We start from the raw sequence: 23,711 nt of genomic DNA on the forward strand, positions 1-23,711 counted from the left end.
AAGCTCCCACCTAGAGCCATATCACATACAAAATGTTACTTATTTTAATAATTTCTATACCTCTAAGCTGTGCATGAGAGGGATACATTGTACATAGTTAAATCAGTTAAAAGTAACCATAAATGTTAGCCATACTCAGAGACTGGAATCTACAGTGATGGGTTTTGTCATCCTTTATCCGGGTTCCTTCCTGTATGTTTTTATAGAAGAAGAAGAAGAGTTTGGATTTGATATCCCGCCTTTCACTCCCCTTCAGGAGTCTCAAAGCGGCTAACAATCTCCTTTCCCTTCCTCCCCCACAACAAACACTTTGTGAGGTGAGTGGGGGTGAGAGACTTCAAAGAAGTGTGACTGGCCCAAGGTCACCCAGCACCTGCAGGTGGAGGAGCGGAGACGCGAACCCGGTTCCCCAGATTACGTGACTACCGCTCTTAACCACTACACCACACTGATTGCTTGGTGCACTTCTGTGTCTCTTGCTCACTGTCTTAATGAAGGCAACAATTTTAAAAGTACACATAACTGGAAATCTACCGATGTAGCTTAGGACACAGTGTTTTTACTGAAAGTTTTCAACATAAAACTAAATTACGAAATGGTAAGAAACCAAGAAATGAGAAGAGAAAGGAAGGGGGGGGGGGAGAGGGAGAGAGAGAGAGAGAGAGAGAGAGAGAGAGAGAGGAGGGGAAAAATAACTATAAGGGCCCTTTATCACATTTATATCGTATATATCATATCATTTATCCACACAAAGAAAGGTAGGCCCTCCCAGCTCCCACCTGGGAGCCTACTTCTTCCAGTCTCCCACCCTGGGAGAACCTTTCTACCCTGTCTGTCCTGCTGGGACCACCTTCCTCCAGCTATTCCCTTTCTCTGTGTGTGCTTAGAACACAAGGTACAAATGGGTGTTCCAACTCACTAATTCCATTTTGGAATTGAAAATCTGAAGACGTGACAGTAACTGGGAAAATACTGTAATTTAGAAACATATTTTTTTATTGAATATAAAGAGAACTTAAAAGTTTGTAGCCAACATTTTTAGCATTAGTTGATCACATAAATCTTACTGATGTCATGTTTCTTGTAATGTTATTATTTGCTACTAGATTATACAGAGGCATGTTACACCGCTTCTGTTTTCTCCCGCTTTCCATGAAGATCTGCGATCAGTCAGAAGGATCTTGCAATATTTTGCTGTACAGAATTTGATGTTTTCTCCTGCTGTTTAAAAAGTTACATTTTCATTTTCATTTTGCGTATGTTAGGTGGATTGCAAAGATTTCCAAAAACATGGGTTAGGGTCTACTGGGAGCCCACATAGGTCTTTCTGTTAAGTAATTCTTATCTACTAGGGTGAATGCAAGAACAAAAATGAAAGAGTCAACATGACTTACAAATTCTTGCACTGAAAATAAAGAAAATAAGGACTTCCCTTGTATTGGCATGTACGCTAGTAAGAAATTACCTATAGCTGGCGCACAGTTCATAATCATACTCATCCACAAATGAGAGTCTTTGCAGCTACTGCCATACTGTATTCTGAGTTCTATTTCCACCACCGGAACACCCTGTTGAGGTTCTCAAGGTCCATAAAAGACAGTCTTCTTCCTTAAGCAGTGACGTTGGAGCAGAGATTCCCTGCTTAATCTGTGGGGCAACTACATCCCTGGTGTCACACTGCACAAAAGGTTTACTCTCTTAAAGCCTCAAGTTCTACTCCACTGTTGGCCCAGCCCGATTAGCCTATAAGCTGCTCACAATATCTTTGGGAATTGTTTTTGGTGAGGATCGAAACAGTTTCTCCCATGCTTTTGAACACTTCCAGCTGTGAAAGGTTAGAGGATGGGTATAACTTGTCATCCACGCTTCCTAAAACATAAATTTTAGTTCTCTTAAAAGGTGACCTTAATTCCACCAAATAAAACCCAACGTAAACCAGAGGGATGTCATTAAAGGTGAGTGGCAGGACAGGATAAGCAGCAACATGGTCTTACTGGCTTGGCGTAATCTAAAAAAATAGCAATGTCTCTGATCCAGTTTTGAATTCAGAGAGTGTCGGCTTTTCTCCCAAAAAGAGCCTAGGAATGGGACATCCTTGAAATAACCTGGTTTTCAACTGCAGTGTGCTGTAACATATCATGTGAAAGCACAAATCCACTAACTAGTAAAATGAGGGATTATTTCCATTGCTCATCTGCTGGCAGAGATTTCTCTAAATTGGATCACGCTGATTAGTATTAGAATGACGCATTGTAGATCCAGCTTTAATCATTTGAAACCTTGAAGCTGTTTCTCCTTTGCATGGAAGGGACCACTAGAAATAGTTGCATGTGCTATTTGCCAATAATCCTTTTTTTATTTATTGTGAAATTTGTTGATTCTTGCCTCTTGGAAAACCCACCCACATCTCTCCTCCTTCAGGCTCGGCAAGATGGAGGGGCCAAGCCATGGCTCAGTTAGAGCTACGCCATTTGGAATCTTCAAGGCCTGAATGGTGGCAGATCTTCCTGAGGTTGTTCTCTTTCCCAAAACAGGATTAATTTTTGTGAAGTCTTGGTGAGCCTAACACTGCAGTGATGGCTGTGATGAAAGTCAAGTTCAACCAGAAGAAAAGAGTAAAACTAGCGCAAGGACTATGGCTCATGAACTGGTTCTCCTTGTTTGCTGGGATCGTTGTTTTCTCTATGGGATTGTTCCTGAAAATTGAGCTCAGGAAACGAAGTGAAGTGATGGACAACTCTGAAAGCCACTTTGTGCCGAATTCCTTGATCTTGGTGGGTCTCCTAGCCTCTGTGTTCAATGGTCTTGCAGGCAAGATCTGTTACGATTCTCTGGATCCTGCTAAATTTGCAAAGTGGAAGCCTATCTTGAAAGTGTACCTAGTGTTGTGTGTGCTCTTTAACCTCTTCATTCTCTTCGTGGTTCTCATTTGCTTTCTGCTGAGGGGTTCTCTGGATAGTACATTAGAACATGGTCTAAAAAATGGCATGAAGTTCTATCGAGATACAGATACTCCAGGAAGGTGCTTCATGAAGAAGACCATCGACATGCTCCAGATTGAGTTCAAATGTTGTGGAAACAATGGTTTTAGAGACTGGTTTGAGATTCAGTGGATCAGCAACCGATACTTGGATTTTGGCTCTAAGGAAGTGAAAGAGTAAGTAGTTAAGTATAACTTATGCTTTAACCCGTGTTTGCATTCCAAGTTCTACTATCGGAATCTCAAGTCATTCTCATCTGAATCCGTTTGGCGCCTCTTGTCTTTTGTGTTTCTTCCTTTGCAAGGGCTATAGCTCAGTGGCAGGGCAGCCACTCTGCATGCAGAAGGTCCCAGGTTCCGTACCTGGCACCCCCAGGTACAGCTAACCTAAAACCCTAGAGAGCTGCCAGTCAGTGTAGACTATATGGAGCTAGATGGATGAAGGATCTGGCTCAATATAAGGCAGTTTCCTATATTCCAATACAAAAAACCTTCTTCAACATTCCAGTGTAATGTGTGTTTTCCCAATGTTTTCTAGGTCATTTAGTTTTTAGTTTGTTTTTAAAGCTTTATTGTGAATGGCTAGAGGCTCAACTAAAAAAACCACATGGAATTAGGGTGTTTTATCCCTAAAAGGAAGGAGACTGGCATTTCAAGATGCCAAATATATTGCTTTGCTGGCTGATTAAATCTCCTAGGTTCATTCATATCGTTCAGACCTGGTGCTGTAATAAAGTAATTGTGCCAGTTTTGCCCTTAAACGGGAGAGGGAGTAAGGAGATTCTCCAGCACAAGCCCCACTGAAATGAAGCGATTAACGTGGCTCTTGTTCATTTCAGGGGGGCTGTGCAGGAGAGCTTCCTGCTTGCACTGAGCCCTAACGTTTGTCTTGACCTCTGTTAAGTCTCTCTGCGGCTATTATTGGCTTTCTTGGCTTATTGAACAGATGGAATCGTAGGGCTGTGCAAAACGGGCATGCATTCAGAGAGACGCAGCCCCTGTCCCAGTTGATTTTCTAAAACCAGCTGGGCAGATTGTCTTTGACCGTTTTGCAGATCTCGCAGTCCTTGTTGTTGCTCCCTTGTTGTTGCCTGGACATTGAGATGCTTCATGGGTCTTGCTTCGGATAGTACGTTTTGCTAGCAATGTTTTTCAAGTACCGCATAATCACTGTACGTGCTATGAAGAGGTCTGGGTAATTTACTGGTGGGAAAACACACACCGAGTAAAATTATAGCCAAGGTAATTTTGCAAAAGAAACCCAACAACATAGCGGCAAGTACTTTCAACGCTTCTGAATGTCACAAAATAAGTGTCGCACATTTACGGCACGCAGCCCATTTGGAGGTAAATAGACTGGTGGGATTTCCTAGCATTAAATTCCTCCTCCCACTCACTGCACTTCTTAATGTGGATCAGGGCACCACATGTTTGCTCCCCCCCCCCCCCGCTCCTTTTTAACAAAAGCTTACTCAAGTTATAATTTGGCACTAAAGGAAAACATGAGAGTTGTAGTCACCGTCCCACACCACTTTCATGCAGGGACAGAATGTGAATATATCAATCAATCTTTACTACGGTCCAGAGTCCCAACAAATCGTTACAAAGCAATGCACAATTTAGACAGCCTACCTCCAGGTTAAACAAGCATTTTGTTCAGACTTAAAGATAGGGATCATTGGTTCTTGCAACCACTGATAAAAACTTTGCCACTGCTAATGTTCTAGCGTTTGTCCGGTCTTCCAATAGGAACCTGACATAGTGAGCCTCTGATTTTCCCGGGAAAGGGACCAGCAAGGGTAATATCAGTTCAGCCCTGGCTTGCTCATATTCCACACAGTGCAGCAAAATATGTTTTATGGAATCGATGTCTTGAGCACACGAGCAAAGTCTGTCCTGGTAGGGAACTCCTCTCAACCTGCCGGAATATATGGATATAGCAGCACATCCCCCCACTGTTATACACCACAATCAGCAGAAAAAAAGACACACACACACACACCAGGTTATCAATTAGCATGGTCTCTGACAACTGCAGAGATTAAAAGAGTTGTCAAAGGCTAATCAGTGAATTGCTGAAAATTTCAGGATTTCATAAAGCTCTTCCAGCTCCTAAGCTTCCCAGCCTGTGGCACAGAAGTGCAGCTCATCACATGAGAAGCCTCTTTTGTTGCAAACCGTGAAAAGGCATCATTCGCTGTGGTGCTTCCCAGAAATGCCCCATTAAAAAGAATGGGCTGGGTTCTTTTTCACCTGCAGTGACCAGAGTTAACAGCCCTTTTCTTCTGTGAACTTTTATGTGCCTATATCAAACTCTAGTTTCCATTTAATAACCAAATATTAATGTTTCTTTTCTAACATTGTTGGGCATAGCTCACTAGGCACACAAGCTCCATTCATTTCAATGGAAGTCCTAGAGAAGAAACGCCTTGTGCATTGCGCCTGACAAGACTTAGTAAACCATGGCTGCCACAATACTTTCTCTTTTTTCCAAATCACTTTTATTGATTTTTTATTTCCAAATTTTAACGAATCAACCACTAATTAAATTAGCATTTATACAAATTTTATGGCTACCGCAATTCTTGTTAGCTTTTCATTAAACAAGCATCTTTCTGGGAAGCTGTATCGTGTTGCTCAGGAACACCATTAATTACTATAAGATGACAGTAAGGAAGGAATTCATTTCCAACTCAGTTTGGTATTTCCCAAAGCAATCAGTGCACACACATGAATTCCTTCGATGAAAAGAGCCCTGGAATATGATAGGCACTAAGGTACCAATCCAGGCAAAGTTAATGTGTTACAATACAGTTCAGTCTATGACTACTTGGAAGTAAGTCCCATTGGTTTCAGAGGGGCCTGATCCTTGGTAAGTGTGGCCTAAATCATGCTGAAATCAATGGGACAAGCCCACTGCAATTAAATTAATCCCATTACTTTCGGTGGAATTTAAGCATGGCTAATTTTCTTTGAATTGGTCCCTAAATACAAGTGAAAGTGGTAGGTGGATGGTGAAGTTACATATACAGTACAGTGGTACCTCAGGTTACATACGCTTCAGGTTACAGACTCCGCTAACCCAGAAATATTACCTCGGGTTAAGAACTTTGCTTCAGGATGAGAACACAAATCGTGTTCCGGCGGCGTGGCGGCAGCAGGAGGCCCCATTAGCTAAAGTGGTGCTTCAGCTTAAGAACAGTTTCACGTTAAGAATGGACCTTTGGAACGAATTAAGTTCTTAACCCGAGGTACCATTGTATTGGATATGTTCGTATTAGTTATATGCTAATGGCTAAGCAATTCCATTTAAGTAATTGTATATTTAAATAATTGTAACTGTTTATCTTAAATGATGACAAATATATATAAATGTAAAATATTATACTCAGCTAGCATACTGAGGTTGTTTTGCTTGGTTTTTGGCAAGTTGCCCTGGAGTTTCTTAAATTTGTTTCTTTGGCTGCGATGGTTATGGCCAGAATTTTATTATCTTTAAGCCACTAGCTATATAATACTGTTATTAGCATTTTCTGAACTTTGATGCATGCTATGTCAGAAGTTATACTTGTTGAAAAAGTGTGGGGACAGTTTAAGTTGAAATACCCTTTGATATAAATAACTACTTGAGAGAACCTAATGAGATGTTCACCCTTGCCAGCATTAGCTGAAGATTTGTGAGCTTGCTCTTAATCCATCCATAGCAGAAAGGCAGGGCAGGAGGGGGAAAACAAGATTATGCTGTGCTTAAAAACGTGGGTGTGCTGAGAAATATTGAATGCTGGGTCTCCTTAGACACAGGTTTGGCCCTCAATCCCAATGGTGAAGTTAGGTGACATAGAAGCTCCTCACCACCCTCATGGGAGTTCACAGAAGGCTACATTCAGACCCCTAAGAAGGAGTCTGGCAACTGTAGAATAAATGAATAAAATGAACTTCCACATTTAGGTTTGGAAGCAAGCCCTTTAAAACCGTATCAGCTGCCTAGAAAACCATGGGTGTTTTGTTTGTGATGATGAGAGCGGAGGTCACAACTAGGCTGTTAAGTGTGCAATATGTCAAGGACTGTAAATGGATTCAGGGCTATTTCAGATGAAATGAGGCCATGTCTCAATATCTCCCAAAATTCACAGATGGTCGTGTGTTCTACTTAAGGGGGAGCAGTCCTTTAGTTGTCTATTTGAAGTGTGCAAATTGGATTTATAAAGAACCAAGGGAGTAGGGGTCTTCATGTTGTCCATACTCACAGCAAGTTGCACTAACAGTTTTAAACAGGTCGCATAAAAGTGCAGAAATGGGACAAAACAGGACAGTGATTAACCAGAGACATTGCCCTGGTAAATAGGGACATAAGTAGGATAATGTACCGTATTTTTTGCTCTATAAGACTCACTTTTTCCCTCCTAAAAAGTAAGGGGAAATGTGTGTGCGTCTTACGGAGCGAATGCAGCCTGTGCAGCTATCCCAGAAGCCAGAACAGCAAGAGGGATCGCTGCTTTCACTGCCTAGCGATCCCTCTTGCTGTTCTGGCTTCTGAGATTCAGAATATTTTTTCTCTCGTTTTCCTCCTCCAAAAACTAGGTGCATCTTGTGGTCTGGTGCGTCTTATGGAGCGAAAAATACGGTAATTCTAAGTCCATTTTGGCTTGAAACAGATCCCACTATGTTCAGTAGGGTTTCCTCTTTAGTTAGGGGCTTTAAGATTGTACAAAGTGTGCTTCCCAAATTTGAATCTGCACCTGGCTTTCACTATACCTTTGTGTTATATCCCTCTGTACCAATCACAATGGGAATCCATCGGTTCAACATCTCACATTACTATTCAGGAAAGATGAGAGCATGAGTACAATATATAAAGTCCAAGAACTCCTCCATTTCCTCCCTATTCCCCAATGCACATTCTTACGCTTGAATGTTTGGGACCCTTGGCAATAGATTAAGGGCTGGCCCAAGGCTGCCTTGGTGGAAATGTCAATGGTCCCCATCCATCACTACCTGGTCAAGTTGCAAAGTACCAAGCCTGGCCCAGGTATTTTGGCGGCATCTGATGGAGAAAATCCTAATGGGACCTTTTTCCTGGGAGTAAAAATACAACAATAATAAATTTAATAACTACCTATTTGCTGCCCTTTCACAATACCCCCAAAACTGCTGCCAGAGGCCTCACTCTGCCTAATGGTAGGGCCAGCCGTGAATAGCTTATGGTTATACTTCTTCTTGAGCCATTAAAACTTGAGCCATAATCACAAATAAAGAGACACTTAATGCTGACCAACAAGTATCCCCCCCTCTTATCTTCATGAAATAGGAACGAATAGAAATACAAGGAGAATACACAGATAGTAAAGTAAAACTCACCAGAACAGTTGAACTAGTGGTGTGTAGACTACTGTAATGGCTGAGGCTTAATGTCATCTGCAAGCTCAAAATTAAGGGTGTATGAAGAGAAGGTGATAATAGTGGGTGGTAGTCAACTAAGTCTTACTCAGAATAAACCCATTGAAGTTAAAGGACCTAGCTTGGTTCTGTTAATTGATTTCAGTGCATCTGAATGCCACTCAGTATTTTCGCCTTTGCACCGTGCTCTCCTCTCAAAACAACAACTTGGGAACAACCAGGGGAAAGGTGATCTTCATTGTGATGTATCTGTACTGGGCTCTCTCCCCCCCCCCCAAATAAAATGAAAATGAAACAATCCCTGCTGTGGAGTATGCAGCACAAACAAGAAAAGGGTTGTCATACCCTAACCATCACAATGTTCCCCTGAGCCTCCTCTCAATTAGCAACCTGTTCCATGTGCCAGCAAGCAGTAAAACAAACAAAGCAGCAATTGGAGGATTCCTGCATTTCTTCCATCACACCCACATTTTAATAACATTTCTCAAGCAGCTGCCTGCTTTCTGGTCTATGTGGCTGGCAGGCCAAAGAAAGCAAGTGGCAGGCGTTTTTCATGCTCCTACTCTTACGCCAACACACACGTTTCTAAAAAGCCTCTGTTATACCTGGCTGCCAGCTGCTTCATGTGACTGGCAGGCAGCAAAACAAACAAGAGCAGCACGTGGGTCTGGAAAACCAAAACAAAATCAGGAAAAGAGGAAGGGGGAACAGCAGCTCTTTAAGACCGCATGGAGTCCTATAGCTTGGTGTCCAAACAACTAACTTATCAATTACTGTTCTGACTTCACTCATAGGCTAAAAACACTGACAGACAGGAGCAGCCAGGCCATCTCATTTCACATCAATTGCTTAGAAAGGCGCCTGCACATTTTGCGTCATAGTTTTATTTCCAGGAGGGCTAGATAATTACTTTAAAATAAATAAGGAAGCAAGGAGGTCCCGCCAGGTTGTCCAGTCCCCGGTGCATGCTGAGGAGCACAAGAGCACCAAAAATAAGGTGAAGGTAACCTTTTCTTCTTGCGAATAAAACAATTAAGTTTCATCAGAGTTCATCAGGATTTACTGGTAAGGATCTGACAAGGATCTACTAAAGTTTGGGCACTGTTCAGAATATAAAGATATTTGATTAATCATGTCCCGGGTTTGTTGCATGAGGGTTTGTTGCATGTTTTATCCACATTCACTGGACACATTCACTGACAATATTTTTGTCATTTACTTTCATTCAGCTCCACCCCTCTGAAATATGATGCATACCCTGAACTCCTCATAGAGTCACTGAGCTTATCAAGGACTTATCACCTTTAGCAGACAAAGGCATGCACACACACAATCTCTCTCTCTCTCTTTGAATCACTTACAGCAGAAATCTAATCATATCTATTCAGAATATTCAACTCCCATTGAATTTAGTCAGGTGTGCTCCCAGGTAATTGAGGTTGGTATCGCAGGCTCAATTTCTCTCCCCTCTCATGGATGGTGCCTCTGCCGGATCTCCAGAAATTCCCTCTCTCCACTGTCGCACTATAATTCTGGGAAGTTCCTCGATCATTGGGGAATTTCCAGGGAGCTTAGGAGGCTGCTGTGGCAAAAAAATGGTGGGGACGTCATCTTCTGTAGACCCCCTTCTGCCAGCACTTCTCAGGATCCAACCATCAGGTTTTATTCAAGCCATCAGTTAAATTTGTACAGGAGTAAAAATGATAGTTCTGGATGTCCTTTGGTTTTAGATCAGGTTTGAGGGAAGTGTGGCCCAGACAGCATGCTCAGGGTTCATGCATGATGGGTGTTGTAGTCCAACAACATCTGGAGGACCAGGATGCTTCCCATGATGCGTGCATGTGACGTAGGAAGCGGCTTTCCCTCCCATATATGAGAAAAGGGAGACGTCCTCTTCGGAGATATTACACGGACACGTAATACAAGTGCTTATGCAGACGATAGTAAATTGGAGTATTCTTCTGGCCAATTATTAAATTATCAAACTAGCTGATTAAGCATTGTGGAATTTGAGTGGCATTTTCCCCTAATTGGTGAGTGGGTGGGAAACAATGGGCTGTTTTCGACTGATCATCTGAAGGAACTGAGTAAGGTTCTGAGCAGGACATATGGTGGGACCACTTACCCCCTCACCCAGCATCATTGCTGCTTACCTGAGCGAGGTTGGGGCAGGACGGCGAAGAGATCAGGGGTGTGTGGTTGCGCCAGCCATGTCCCTCTAGTGGTGCAGCTACACAGCCCACTCCACCCCAGTCCCATCAAAATTAAGCAGCAGTGACACCAGTGTTGGGAGGCCAACATTGCAGTTTCATCCTACTCCAGGTATCACTACTGATTTCAGGTAACAAAGAACTATCGGATGTGGATATTATTTTGGAAGGGAAAGCAGGATGATCATGCAGGGTTGGGTCCAGGTTCGAACACATGGAAATCAACGAGCATTATTAGTTAAGAATCCCCAACTTGACCCAATGATTGCAATGGTCTACGCCTGTCTAAGGATGCTTCCAGCAGGTGCACAGGTTGCTCAAAGAGCACATAAGGGTCTTTGGAAACAAGAGTTTAACTTAGCAGATTTTGCCCAGAAAGAGTAAATCTAGATTTCAACGAGGGAGGGAACATATGGGCTGGCATTTCAATACCAACAGCATGATCTGGACTCTAGGGGGAAAGTTGCATGCAGGAGGCACACCCTGAGTTTGGATGCAGCACTCTGTGGCCCAGAAACGGTGCACTTAATAGCAGCAGGAATGCATTTGGATCCAGATGCTTTTATATTTGTAACTTGCTGTGCTTTGCCTGTTTACAGTCGCATTAAAAGCAACGTGGACGGCAGATACTTGGTGGATGGCGTCCCCTTCAGCTGCTGCAACCCAAGTTCCCCACGACCTTGCATCCAGTACCAGGTCTCTAACAACTCAGCTCACTACAGCTATGACTTTCAAACCGAAGAGCTCAATCTATGGAACCGCGGCTGCAGGGAGGCTCTGCTTAAATACTACAGCAGCATGATGAGCTCCATGGGAGTCATTGTCCTCTTTGTCTGGCTCTTTGAGGTAATACATCGGCATAGTAGTTTAGGTGTCTTGCATAGAACCACAGTGAAAGGCCAGCCCTCCACACAGAAGAGCAAGAACGAGTGATGGTACCAAGTGAGGGGGACCCACAACGAAATGGCGCGGTACACAAACCCTCCAACATTTCCCTGATGAAAATAGGGACGTCCCATTCCATAATGATAATTTTACTATTTATACCCCCACATCTTACAGGGTTGCCCCAGCCCCTCAAGGTGGCTTCCAACATATATTGAAAACATTTAAAAAAAAAAAACCTTCCCTAAAAAAAATATTCCCAGGATTGCCTTCAGACAGCTTGGGGGGTTGGATAATCCCATACCCCCCAACATTTCTCCAATGAAAATAGGGACATCCTAAGAAAAAGCTAGGGACGCAGGTGACGCTGTGGGTTAAACCACAGAGCCTAAGGCTTGCCTATCAGAAGGTTGGCGGTTCAAATCCCTATGACGGGGTGAGCTCCTGTTGCTCAGTCCCTGCTCCTGCCAACCTAGCAGTTCGAAAGAACGTCAAAGTGCAAGTAGATAAATAGGTATCGCTCTGCCGGGAAGGTAAATGGCGTTTCCGTGCGCTGCTCTGGTTCGCCAGAAGCAGCTTAGTCATGCTGGCCACATGACCCGGAAGCTGTACACCGGCTCCCTTGGCCAATAAAGAGAGATGAGCGCCGCAACTCCAGAGTCGGTCACGACTGGACCTAATGGTCAGGGGTCCCTTTACCTTTACCTTTAGGAAAAGCTGGACATTCCAGGATCAAATCAGAAACTGGGACGGCTTCTCTAAATCAGGGACGCCTCTGGAATATAGGTACACTTGGAGGGTCTGCATTACACTGTAAAAGGAGGGCCTTCTGTTCTGAGCTCTATGCTGTTCAGGGCCAGCAGGGGAGGGGAGACAAGGAAATCTTCCCCTGACCCTACACAAAACTCCCAATAGTACTAAAGAGCTCAGGTTTTGGGCTTGCTGCTAGCCCCATCCTGAGTGCTTTACTGTTATATTCTGCAAGTAGGGAGGAACTCTTCCTGGGAGTGGAAGAGAGAGAGGCCTTTAATGCTATGGTCCCATCCTATTTTTTCTTTTCCTTTCTGCCCCCCCCCCCCATAATCAAGTAAGTAAATAAAAATACTTAACTGACCAATCACGTCCCAGATAGCTCAGTTCTGCCCCCCCCCCCCATCCATGCCCCAACAACATAAATTCTGGCTATGCCCACACTCTTTGCCTTCATTTTAAACTTTCTTCAATTTCTGACTTAATAGTTTATGATGTAAATAAAAAGGGACAATGTTCTTAGCTTAAATTTCTATATTTAGCTGTGTCAACCAGGCAGTGGTCTTCCAGGAAGCTGCCCCTTGTTGGTAGAGAAGGCAAGACCACAGATCTTGTGGACTCGTTTAAGGGAAGGAGAGTTTCCTGTCCAGGCTAGATCAGGAAAAGAAAAGGAAACCCTTTAAGCCAGCCTTTGCTAACCTGGTGACCTCTAGATATTTTGGACTACAACTCCCATCAGCCCTACCCTGGATGTGTTGTCCTGGGCTTATGGAGGTTGTAGTCCAAAATATGTTGAGTGCACCAGGCTGGCAAAGGCTGCTTTAAACCCATTGCAAGGGCAGTCAATGGAAAAACAGGGAAAGTAAATGAGCAGCAACAACCCATAAGAAAATATCCAAAATCCATATTAGGGCAGTATGCAAAGGTCAGAAAATAGTGCAAAAGCTTTCAAGTTAATCCAGAGATGTTCATCAGGCTAGATGGTGCTAAAGGGTGGTCTGATGGTGGTCACTGAAGGGTTGTTGCTTCTTTTAAAACCCTGAGTAGTGTTTTTCCTGACCGGAGTGTGTCTTTGACCTCAAATAATGACACTTGCTTTAATTCAGGATAGCTAGATTGCTGTACAAAGGGGAAAAACCACATTCATTTCTTTGCCCATTTTTGCCTCTGGCTCCACCCACTCTGGCATGCCCAGAAGGGAATGTGGTCCTCAGTCGCAAAAAAAGGTTCCCCATCCCTGCCATAGGGATGGTCAGGCATGATGAAGTCTTTTACGTGTGAGTGGGCAGGGTGGAAGATGACAGAGGCACTCCACTGTGGACTGGCTGTCTCAAATCACAGCCCACCATGGCAGGAGGGCATCCCAGTAGGTACATTCATGATAAGACTGTGGTAGGAGGAGTTAACATACAGGCTAGATTCAGATGCTAGGAACATTGCAGATCTAGTCTCAGGATGAGGGGCAGTGGTAAGTTGAAAGCTTGAGACCATATTCTCACATTGGGGTCAAGGATCGTATCCTGCCTAACATAAAGCAGAACCAAACTCAGCATTATTTCCTCATTCTGTTAATTTTTTTCAGGTTAGTTTACTTCTTTAGCATCAGTTTCGCATTAACGCAGGGTTTCCCAAACTTGGGTCTCCAGCTGTTTTTGGACTACAAGTCCCATCATCCCTAGCTCGCTGGACCAGTAGTCATGGATGATGGGAACTGTAGTCCAAAAAGATGTCTGGATAACCAAGTTTGGGAAATCCTGGTCTAACAGAATAAGCCTTCTCAGAACTCTCTTAACTGCCCAGACGCTATTGTTCTGAAGCAGCCATCTTCCTCTCTGATGGTCAACTTGGGTGACTGAACAGAAATGGGGGCATCCAAAAATAAGACAGAGGTTTCTATATACCTAGGTCTCTAGGTGTGCACATTAAGTGACATTTTTTAAAAAAACAAAAAACCTCAAAGTGCCCTGACCGGAACTGTGAGCTTCCAGGATTTACAGAGGATTGATGCTGACAGTGACAGAGGGGAACAGTTCAGGACTCAGAAAGAACCGTCAGTGGTCTGCCTCTCACTCCCCGCCCCCCCCCCTCCAGCTCTGCCTGACGCCAGGGTTGGCCCTAGGAGAAAGGACATTGGCCTACTTAAGTCCTTGGCAGGATATAGTAAGTATCTTGCAGCAAGGGATTAGGTTTGGATGAGTGCTATGAGGTTAACCTCCCCCACCCCTGACAGCGCCGCCCGTGCTATTAGCATAAAAAGGGAAATGAACACTCTTTAGAACTTTATTTCTCATTCATCCATTCACCTCACCACTGTAAAATGCTCGTATTCATGGCTGACAGCTGTATAACACAGCAGGAGAAGGCATTGGAATTGGGTGAAGAAGAAGAAGAAAGTGCTCTTCATTCTTTTCCCACTCTAGACACACATAAAAACTACACGAGAAGTCAAAATAGAACTACAAGAAGCACTCCTCTTACCCAGTGGCATCATTCTCTCGGGTTCCACTTCTTATTTTTGAAATTCAAAGTTGAGGGCTTTGCAGCCAGGTGACATAATTGCAGGAGACACAAGCAGGCCAGCCAGAACGTGCAAGAGGGACCTGGTTTGTCTCAGGCTTGCAAGCAAATCCGGCTGTGTTCTTAAAATGGCCACTCTGGTCTGCGAGTGGCCATTTTAAATGTTTCATGTTTGTATTTTGCTTTGTATTGGTCAGATTCAGCCACAGAACTGCCCCACCCCACCTGGTAATTCTAACACACATCCATTACATTTTAATCGTCAATAAATAATAGTAATCTGCCGCATAGCTTAATGTGAATGCTTATATTTTACAATCTAGTTGGTCTGGGAGCGGAGTGGGGTTATTCTAGACGTGGAACTCCAATAATAATAATAATAATTTATTATTTGTACCCCACCCATCTGGCTGGGTTTCCCCAGCCACTCTGGGCGGCTTCCAACAAAGATTAAAAATACATTAAAATGTCACACATTCAAAACTTTAAATGTATTCTGAATGTCAGGTAGTTGTTTATTTCCTTGACATCTGATGGGAGGGCATTCCACAGGGCAGGTGCCACTTCCAACTCCCACCATCCCTTGAGGGGAGTTATAATGCTACAACATCTGAAAGCCTACAGGTCCCCCACTCCTGTCCTTGACCAGATAACCAGACACTTGATTGTAAAATGTCAAGAGTTCTGGTTGATGCAAGTGGCAGAAGTATAACATTTTCAGTGAACTTCTACCACTTGCCTTCTGAGATTTTACAATGCAAGGGCTGTAGGAGACTCCTCAGGTGACATCTAGCAGGACTGGCCCACCTATGAGGCAAGGTGGGGCAACCGCCTCAGGCAGCATGGTCCGCAGAGATAGCTGATCCCAACGTCAATCTTTGTCCCCCTCTTTTGCTTGCTGTAGATCTCCTCTCAAGCCTTCTTTTCTGGTGGGGCATGGAGTGCCATTTCCGGGTCCACCTCAGGTGCCAAAATGTCTTGGGCTGGCCCTGCTATCTAGACTAACCACCACCCTGCCCACAAAAAGCTTTCAACGTACCTGAAAATTGCTGTTGAGATTTCCTCTGCCATTTTAGAGGAAGTTTATAACCACAAACATCTACTAGAGTAAAATTATTGCTGCAGGACTTGGAAGTTATTGAAGGCAAAAACATGTTTCTTCCCTGCATGTGGTTGAACAATTCAAGCACCAGATATGCCACACTTTCTCCAGGATCTGAACAGGGATGGGGAACGTGCCAATTGAACTTGCCAGCGTAAGTTCTGCCAGCTTCCACTACTTAGGATTGGTCTGTCCATCCTGTGGTTCTTTGGATCCAGGGTTCAGATTAGGTTCAGAACCTGTGGATCTCCAGATGTTGTTGGGTCTCACTGGGGCTGATGGGAATTGGAGTCCAACAACATCTGGGATGGTCACGGGTCCAGAGCAACCCTAAATATAGGAAACTTGCAGAATTTATACCAGTTTAAGTTAAACTTGCATAAGCTTACCCCTATTTCAAAATCCATTCAGGAGAAGGCCTACTGCAGAGGGGAAACAATCCTTTTAAATAGTGTTTGACTTACCCTGCTTCTGGGCTGCCAGGTTATGTGACTGAGTTGAAAGAGATTTGGAATATGTAATAATAATAATAATTTATTATTTATACTGGGTTTCCCCAGCCACTCTGGGTGGCTCCCAACAGAATATTAATAATATTTTTTAAAAAGCAACAAAACATCAAACATTAAAAGCTTCCCTAAACAGGGCTGCCTTCAGGTGTCTTCTAAAAGCCAGATAGCTGTTTATTTCCTTGACATCTCACGGGAAGGTGTTCCACAGGGTGGGCGCCACTACCAAGAAGGCCCTCTGCCTGGTTCCCTGTAACCTCACTTCTCGCAGTGAGGGAACCGCCAGAAGATGCTTCTCCCATTGCCCACCCTGCCCCCACTGTGGTCCTGGAATGACCCCCCCCCCATTTTACTTACACCAGCTTAAACCCCAATTTGAAAACCTTTTTATTTAAACAAGACTTTCCAGATTTCAGCTGTTCTTCTGATTTCCAGGTTTTGAAAGGCACGCTTTATACTGTTTCGTTGTCTGAATGGCCTTTTGCGTATCACTTTGACATACTTGGATATGAAGGGATTTACGCATTCTTTAAATAAAGGCATTTAAATTCTGTTTCCCAACCAGATGTCGGTGATGGTAGGGTTGCGGCTGTTGCATACTTCCCTGGAGAGCATTGCCAATCCAGAAGATCCAGAATGTGAGAGCGAAGGATGGGTGCTGGAGAAGAGCCTGAAAGACACTTTCAAATCCACGCTGGAAAATTTGAAAAATATTGGTAAGATGAACCAAGTGGATGCAGGCGCAGAAGGGGCAGAAGGCGACGGCGCAAAAACCCAAGCCGTCTCAACCGTCAGTTGAGTTTATTGGCTGAAAAGACTGTTACCACAGACTGAGATTTGTGAATATTCGGTTTTTAAAAAGGTACAAGCTGTCGCAGCTATATATATATGCATGCACAAAACATACACTTTTTACATACGGAGAGAACAGTATAAAGCACTTTGTGGATAATAAAAGCATCCTTACAGTAGACAGCCAAAACCACTTCTATGGGAAATGCTATAACGTGAAGTTTAAAGCAGATACTTTCTAGGGTAATTCTATTTTTGAGGCAAGCGATGTTTCATAAGAAATTCGGTGTGAATAAGTGGTCGACACTATCTTGTGTTTCGCGTCCCATCACCGGAAACCGAATGGGGAAGTTTAAAGCTAATTATTTTTGTACTTAAGTTTACAAATATATTTGTAAAAACAACAACAACAATATACTTTTCTGGGGGGTAGTCAAAGCACTGCTCTGGATGTTCTTGCTAAAGCAAAAGAATATTCAGTTGTCCAAGCAATGGAAAGACGTAGAGAATGGTATGAGTTCATAATAGCCTCTAATTTTTTGGATAAACGCAGGTATTGTTTTAAGTTGTTACTGAAAGGACTACCTTCTGCCATGTTCACATGATGCACAAAAACAGAGAGTAAAATTGTACTGGATTTCTGTGCACTGAACACCAATTTGTCATTTGATAAAAATAAGATCACACTGGTTTGAACAGCAGATAAGCTATAGCCCAAGCTGCCAGCGATTGCTCAGGTGCTGTGATGCCAATACGTCATTCATTCATTTGGTAGGTATTTCTGTATTTCAACTACTTCAGAGTTTTAGGCTCACTTTGTTTTAACATACACACCAACTACAATAAATTGGACATGAGAATTCTGCTGTTTCCTGGGAAGTAATCGTGGCAACCAACTTGTAGCGGTTTGGTTGTTAAAGGAAAAATATTGCTGCAAATCAGCAATTGGGTGTGAGCCTTTCCTCCTCCTATTAATAGGCACAAGCTAATAATCAAAGCAAGTTCAACATTTTTATTCAACAAATTGGATGCGATGCAGAAAAAGTTGGATTTTCTGCAGCTTACAGAAGACATCATTGGCTCAATGACCTTGTTGGCTCAGTGCACTTTAAATCCAAAGACATTATTCTGCATGACTGTATATTACTTTTACTGTTATTCTAAAAGTGGTGATCAGATAGCAAATACTTTTTAAATTTTAGAAGCTGGAATGAAGCATGGGAAAGAGCTTGCTGCGTAAAGAGATTTTTATCTTTGTTCTATATGAAGTTTTCTTTCATTCTTTGTACATACATGCATGTATTTGCCAGGCAAGCCTTTCCTGAGTGAAAGCAAAAAGCAGTTAGCTAGCTTCAGCAGATTCCTAGGTGCTGTGAACAACCGTGGTTGGACCTGGGACTTTGTCCAAAAGACTTGACCATCTTCAGTACGTGACAGAAGAAAGGGATGGGTGATTGAGAAGAGATTTTGAGTAGTGTACATGTGTGTGAACTTGTGGTAATAAAAAAGTGGAGTACGGTAGTTCAAGGAAGGTCGTTCTGGAAAAAGAGAAGGCCAGGAGGGACTTGCAGAAGAATGCATAGATAGCATATGAAGCTGCCTTAGCCCAAGTCAGACCAAACGGTCCATCTAGGCTGGTGCTGGCGACAGCTCTCTAAGGCCTTTCCCAGCTTTTGTTATCTGTGCTCCTTTTAACTGGACATGTTGAGGACCAATGGGGATCTTCTGTGTGCATGGACACTTGACAAGAGAGAGTGCAAGGGGCCATAAGAGAAGATGACCTCTGCTAGGTATGGCCACAAACAGCAGAAGGGGGAGACCTCTGAAATAAGGACCATGAGACTGAAGTGAAAAAGGAGGCCAGGGTAGAAACTCAAGCACAGGAGTGATGTGATCACAGAGAAAGGAGCACCAATGTAAAGGAATCTTAGGGGAGAGATACAGCAAGTGGGGAATGTCAACAAGGAGAAGGTTACAGTAGTATCCTTAAGTCATGACGGGAGTACAGCCATGGTTTTTAGCAGCAGGTATCAAAAAGAAGAATGAAAAATAACATAGCGAAATTGACTTGTGAGGTGGTGTGTTGTTTGATAAGATTGGGGGGAGGTTGTACAGGTTGTAAAATGACAATAAGGGTATTATTATTAATATTAAGAAGAAGAACTTGGCGACGATTAAGGGTTTGCTGACTGCTTAGGTTCCAGAAGAGGACAAAAGGAAGGGTTCAATGGTAACCTCCATGAAATTCTAGGCAAATTGGTGTGTGTGTGTGTGTGTGTGGTTTTAGTAGTATGCCATTGTCGCACACAGGTTCATCATCAGCGAGGTCGCATGTACAGTTTTTACTCTTTTTCCAAATGAAGAAGTTAGTTAAATTCAGCATATTCCCAGTTTCCAAATCCATTCTTGATATTTGCAGACAAATGTTTAGAACATTATCATGAACCTTAGTATGAACCTCTTAAATGAATTCTGCACTTCAGCTTTTGAAACACAGTTTTTGAAACAGTGAAATATGGATGGCAGAACCAGTAAACAACAAAACAATTGAAGATTAGGGAATACAGTAACTAAAGCTAAATATACAAAATCTGTTGTATATAGATATATAATGGTGCTAGTTAGGTCAACATGAGACATTTTTCAAAGAACAGGCAGCTGGAAAGGAGTTTAATTATGAAAATTTCAAAATGCTCTCCAGGGAGATTTTAGTGTGCTATGCTCTGTATCTGACATGAGTAGTAGTCATGAAAAGTTCCAAAGAGTTTATTGTACTGCACCTAAGCTTATTGCAACCCTAGAAGTATTTGACTGCAACCATCACTTCATACAGAGTTGGATTATATTCCTCTAATTTATGGGGGGGGGTGTTATTTAACACATTATTTACTGTGATATCAGAATATATAGGTTCACTTACAAAATCACCACATTTCACAGCTAATCTCCAGAGTTACCTCATTATATTGTATTATATCAGGTTATAGAATCAGTTTTTGTTTAAGGACTAGCGATGGGGAACGATTTCATTTGAAGTCACATTGAAAAGTGAACCTACCTAATTCATACTTTCTGAAACAATACATAAACACAACCATTTTATAAAATTTGTACTTATATGAATTTTGCAGTGAAGTTCTTCAGCCAAGAAATGTGTTCAAAAATGCATGTTTTAGGGGGAATTGTGCATGAAAACAGACATACAGTATTTGTGAAAATAACTTACAAAAATGCATGTTACAAAAAATGCACTGCAAGAATGTATATATTCATCAAAATTGCACACAAATTTTGCACTTAAATTGTGTGTGAATATTCATGAGGATTTTTTTTAAGAAAGGATTTTTCAAACAGATGTGGAAATGTGGAAAACGAAACTTAAGATTGGAATAATAAGAGACTGTGATATTAAGATACTGGCAGAAACCAACACTGAAAGATTCACCCATTCCTAGTAAGGACACAGGAGACATAGACATTTTTGTTGTTTTTACAGAAATGGGAGGGATCCGTTCTTCTGAATGCTTTTTCTTCTTTTGCTGAAGGTGGATAATCTCCACCACTAGGCTGAGCAGATTCCTATAGAAAAAAGCAAAAAACTGGAACTGACACCCAACTGACTTGGCTGTCACACCCCTTTGGCAGCAATACAACCTAGTGGTGAAGATTACTCATTAAGAAGGAAGGAAGGAATTGGTGACTGAGAAATGAAACGCAAAATGCACTATCCTGCAAGATAAGATATTCCAGTTCATGTGGGTCTTTTGACATGGCTGTTTTGTATTAATTTGTAATATATATTTATCCTATCAAGAAAGAGGTTCTGTGATATTGTAAATGCCATTTAACATATGTTTGTAGGTGCTATTTTTGCAAATGTGAATGTAGATATTAAAATTATCTATATTTTAAGAGTGTGTACCTTATATATACTTTAAAGTATTATGTGGATTTTGTTTCTTTGTAAATAGTTTTTTGCTGTAAGGATTTGTAATTCACTGTCCAACGCTCTAGAAAGGTAACATTTGCTCTGCTTTTTTTCAGCTTAAGAGTCAAAGGGCCATTTGACATATTAAGTAGTGACAAAACATGCTCCCCCACAAATGCACACTTGACAGAACGGCAACTGGGGCTGGGAGAGGATTGGCAAATTTATGATCGGCCTTCACCAGTTTGGTACCCTCCAGATGGTTTGGATGACAATTTGCATTAGCCAGAACAAGCATTGCCAGAACCAGTCAGAAATGATGGAAATTGTAATCCACTGTCAGCTAGAGGGCACCAGATTGCGGAATGCTAGGCTGGAAGCTCATGATGAAATAACCTTTCTGGAGCTAGCTAACTAGTAGCTAAGCACCTCTGAGTTTGGTGAGTCCTGCAATACTGCTTGGTGTTCCTTGATGGAAGGAAGAGGGGACAGAACATTTCAGAGGTATTCTACTAATGAGTTCCATCAGTGCAAGGATTTCCACTTGGTCAGTAGGACTGTCCCATCTCTATTCCCCTCACACATGTCCCCCATTCCCCAAATATGCCCCAGAAGAGTGGGGGAACCCCTAGAACTGATTTAGGGGACTTGCAGAAGGAAGAGTGGAGAGAATGTTCTCGTGCACAGAAACGGAGATCTTTGTGCTGATGGAACCTTCCCCTGAGCGCTGCATTGGATTCCGTCCTGTATTGCTATACCACCCTTCAGGAAAAATTCACAGGGCAATGAACAACAAATCACTATATATTCTATAACAAGCACAACATGAACTAAAATAGCAACAGAAACAAAACTACAGGTGCACATTACAAAACTGTGGACTGACTTCACCTCTTCGTTGGCAAAAGAGGTACCTGTTCACCTTCCTTCTAAAATAAAGGATAATGGCAAGGTAAGGAGCAACTCAGTGAGATTTTTTCAGTGCCTTGGAGATGCCCAAATGGTCTCCATATTGCTGATCAGGACCACCACGTGGGCTTCATTGGCTGATCTTAAAATATTGGACCAGTTGGTATGCGACAAGGTATTTTGGTCCCAGAGAGTTCAAAAATTTAAATGTCAGAATAAGGACCTTAAGCAGGAATGGGAAGACAATTGGTAACCAGTGCAGCTGTTTTAAAATGGAAATAATATGTGAGTTCCCTGCTGCTCCCATAAATAAGACTTGGACCACTGTGTTTTGTACTGCTTTAAAAACGACTTCCATGTCGAGTGCATTACAGTATGGAAAACTATGGCCAGGCTACCCCTAGCCAGGAAAGTTAGTGCATCAGCCAAAGCGAAGCATAGCTGCTGCTGGCTGCTGAGTTGGGACTTTGCGGGGGATACTACTGGAACCATATTCATCACCAAAGTGCACCTCTCCTCCTTTAAGGAAAGTGCGATTCTGTTCAGAACAGGCCATTTCACTAAGTGCTGAACCCAGGAACCATCCTCCCTCGGCACATCTGCTTTATTTGGATTCAGCTTCAATTTGTTGGTTCCCCACCCAGTCCATTACTGCCTCAGACACTGATTCAAGATCTGGGCTTCCTTGAAGGCATGTAATCATTCATCCTCAGACTAATAAAGTGCATTGTGTAACTGATTTACAGCAGAAGGGTCTCAAGGTTGCTGGCTCATTTGAGATCAAGTGAAAAATATCCAAAATCCAGAGACAAAAATGTTCATTCAGACATGTGGCTCTCATGTAGCCACCTTGGGAACAACACAGGGCTGTTGGGCTGGTGTGCAGTTACTTTCCGTGTTCTATAAATGCCTAATACACCCAACTGAATTTACAAGTTCTGTGGACTAATACACCCATCTTTTCTGCTCAAGTTTAGAAATGTGAGTATTACTTTAAAATTCCCCCATTCCTCCAAGACACAGAACACTTGGCGAAACATCCTAAGAGGGAGAAAAGTATACACACAGCTGCTCCAGAGCTAATCGTTTCTAAGTAACCTTAATACATTTTATAAGATTAACCACCATGCACTCCTCTATCCCGCACACGTAATGCTGGACAGTGATGGCTTCTGTGAGCATGTGCCGCTTAGCAGGAGCAGGAGACAGCTATATCAGGCTCCTCAGGCTAAGGATAACCTCTGCTGAACTGGTAACTGGCAGAGTTTACATTGATGCGAGTGGAATTTTTTTTTAAAGCATTTCAGAGAAAGGGGGGAAAATATTATTGCTAACTTTGCTTATATTAAAGCTAACGCCGACCTCAGCTAAATAAATTTAGAAGGTGATGTGGTATTTTTAAAATGCTCTTTAAAAAGAAGAGCATTAGAGGTTAATTGATTAAGAGATAAGGCCAGAGAAATAGAACAATGTCACATGCTAACAGCTCCCCACTGAGAGATAAATGCCTGGATAAGTTTGTTTCCAGCAAGGCGACAGGTTAGGCGATGCAGAGATCTATTTTCAAGTCCAAACTCAAGGTTACCCTTCCAGTTTTGACCGTACTGTTATATGTTGGTTTTAGAGTTTGCATTTTCAGGAATAAAAATAATTGTTTGTGGTAAGACGGGAGAACGGAGTGAAGAGCATGGAGTAGGGAAAAGAGAATGATTTATTTTTGTGGAAAACTGCA

The 23,711-nt window shown here is 42.5% G+C and overlaps 1 protein-coding gene across 1 annotated transcript; it reads left to right on the forward strand.

Annotated features, from left to right (window-relative positions):
* Window positions 1-1,945: 1,945 nt before the first annotated feature.
* Window positions 1,946-19,211, forward strand: PRPH2 (peripherin 2). Its single transcript, XM_083433658.1, has 3 exons — window positions 1,946-3,157; window positions 11,187-11,433; window positions 16,916-19,211. Exons 1-3 carry the CDS (start codon window positions 2,577-2,579, stop codon window positions 17,147-17,149), a joined length of 1,062 nt encoding a protein of 353 aa, XP_083289784.1. The 5' UTR covers window positions 1,946-2,576; the 3' UTR covers window positions 17,150-19,211.
* Window positions 19,212-23,711: the final 4,500 nt, after the last annotated feature.

The sequence above is a fragment of the Podarcis tiliguerta genome (assembly GCF_965153285.1).
Source record: "Podarcis tiliguerta genome assembly, chromosome: 3".
Classification (NCBI taxonomy): domain Eukaryota; kingdom Metazoa; phylum Chordata; class Lepidosauria; order Squamata; family Lacertidae; genus Podarcis; species Podarcis tiliguerta.

Bases quoted from the DNA above. Each gene is read 5' to 3' on its own strand.
- PRPH2 (XM_083433658.1), top strand. From the start codon at position 2,577: ATGGCTGTGATGAAAGTCAAGTTCAACCAGAAGAAAAGAGTAAAACTA. The intron at 3,158-11,186 runs GTAAGTAGTTAA...GCCTGTTTACAG, and splicing joins GGCTCTAAGGAAGTGAAAGA to TCGCATTAAAAGCAACGTGG. The intron at 11,434-16,915 runs GTAATACATCGG...TTTCCCAACCAG, and splicing joins TCTTTGTCTGGCTCTTTGAG to ATGTCGGTGATGGTAGGGTT.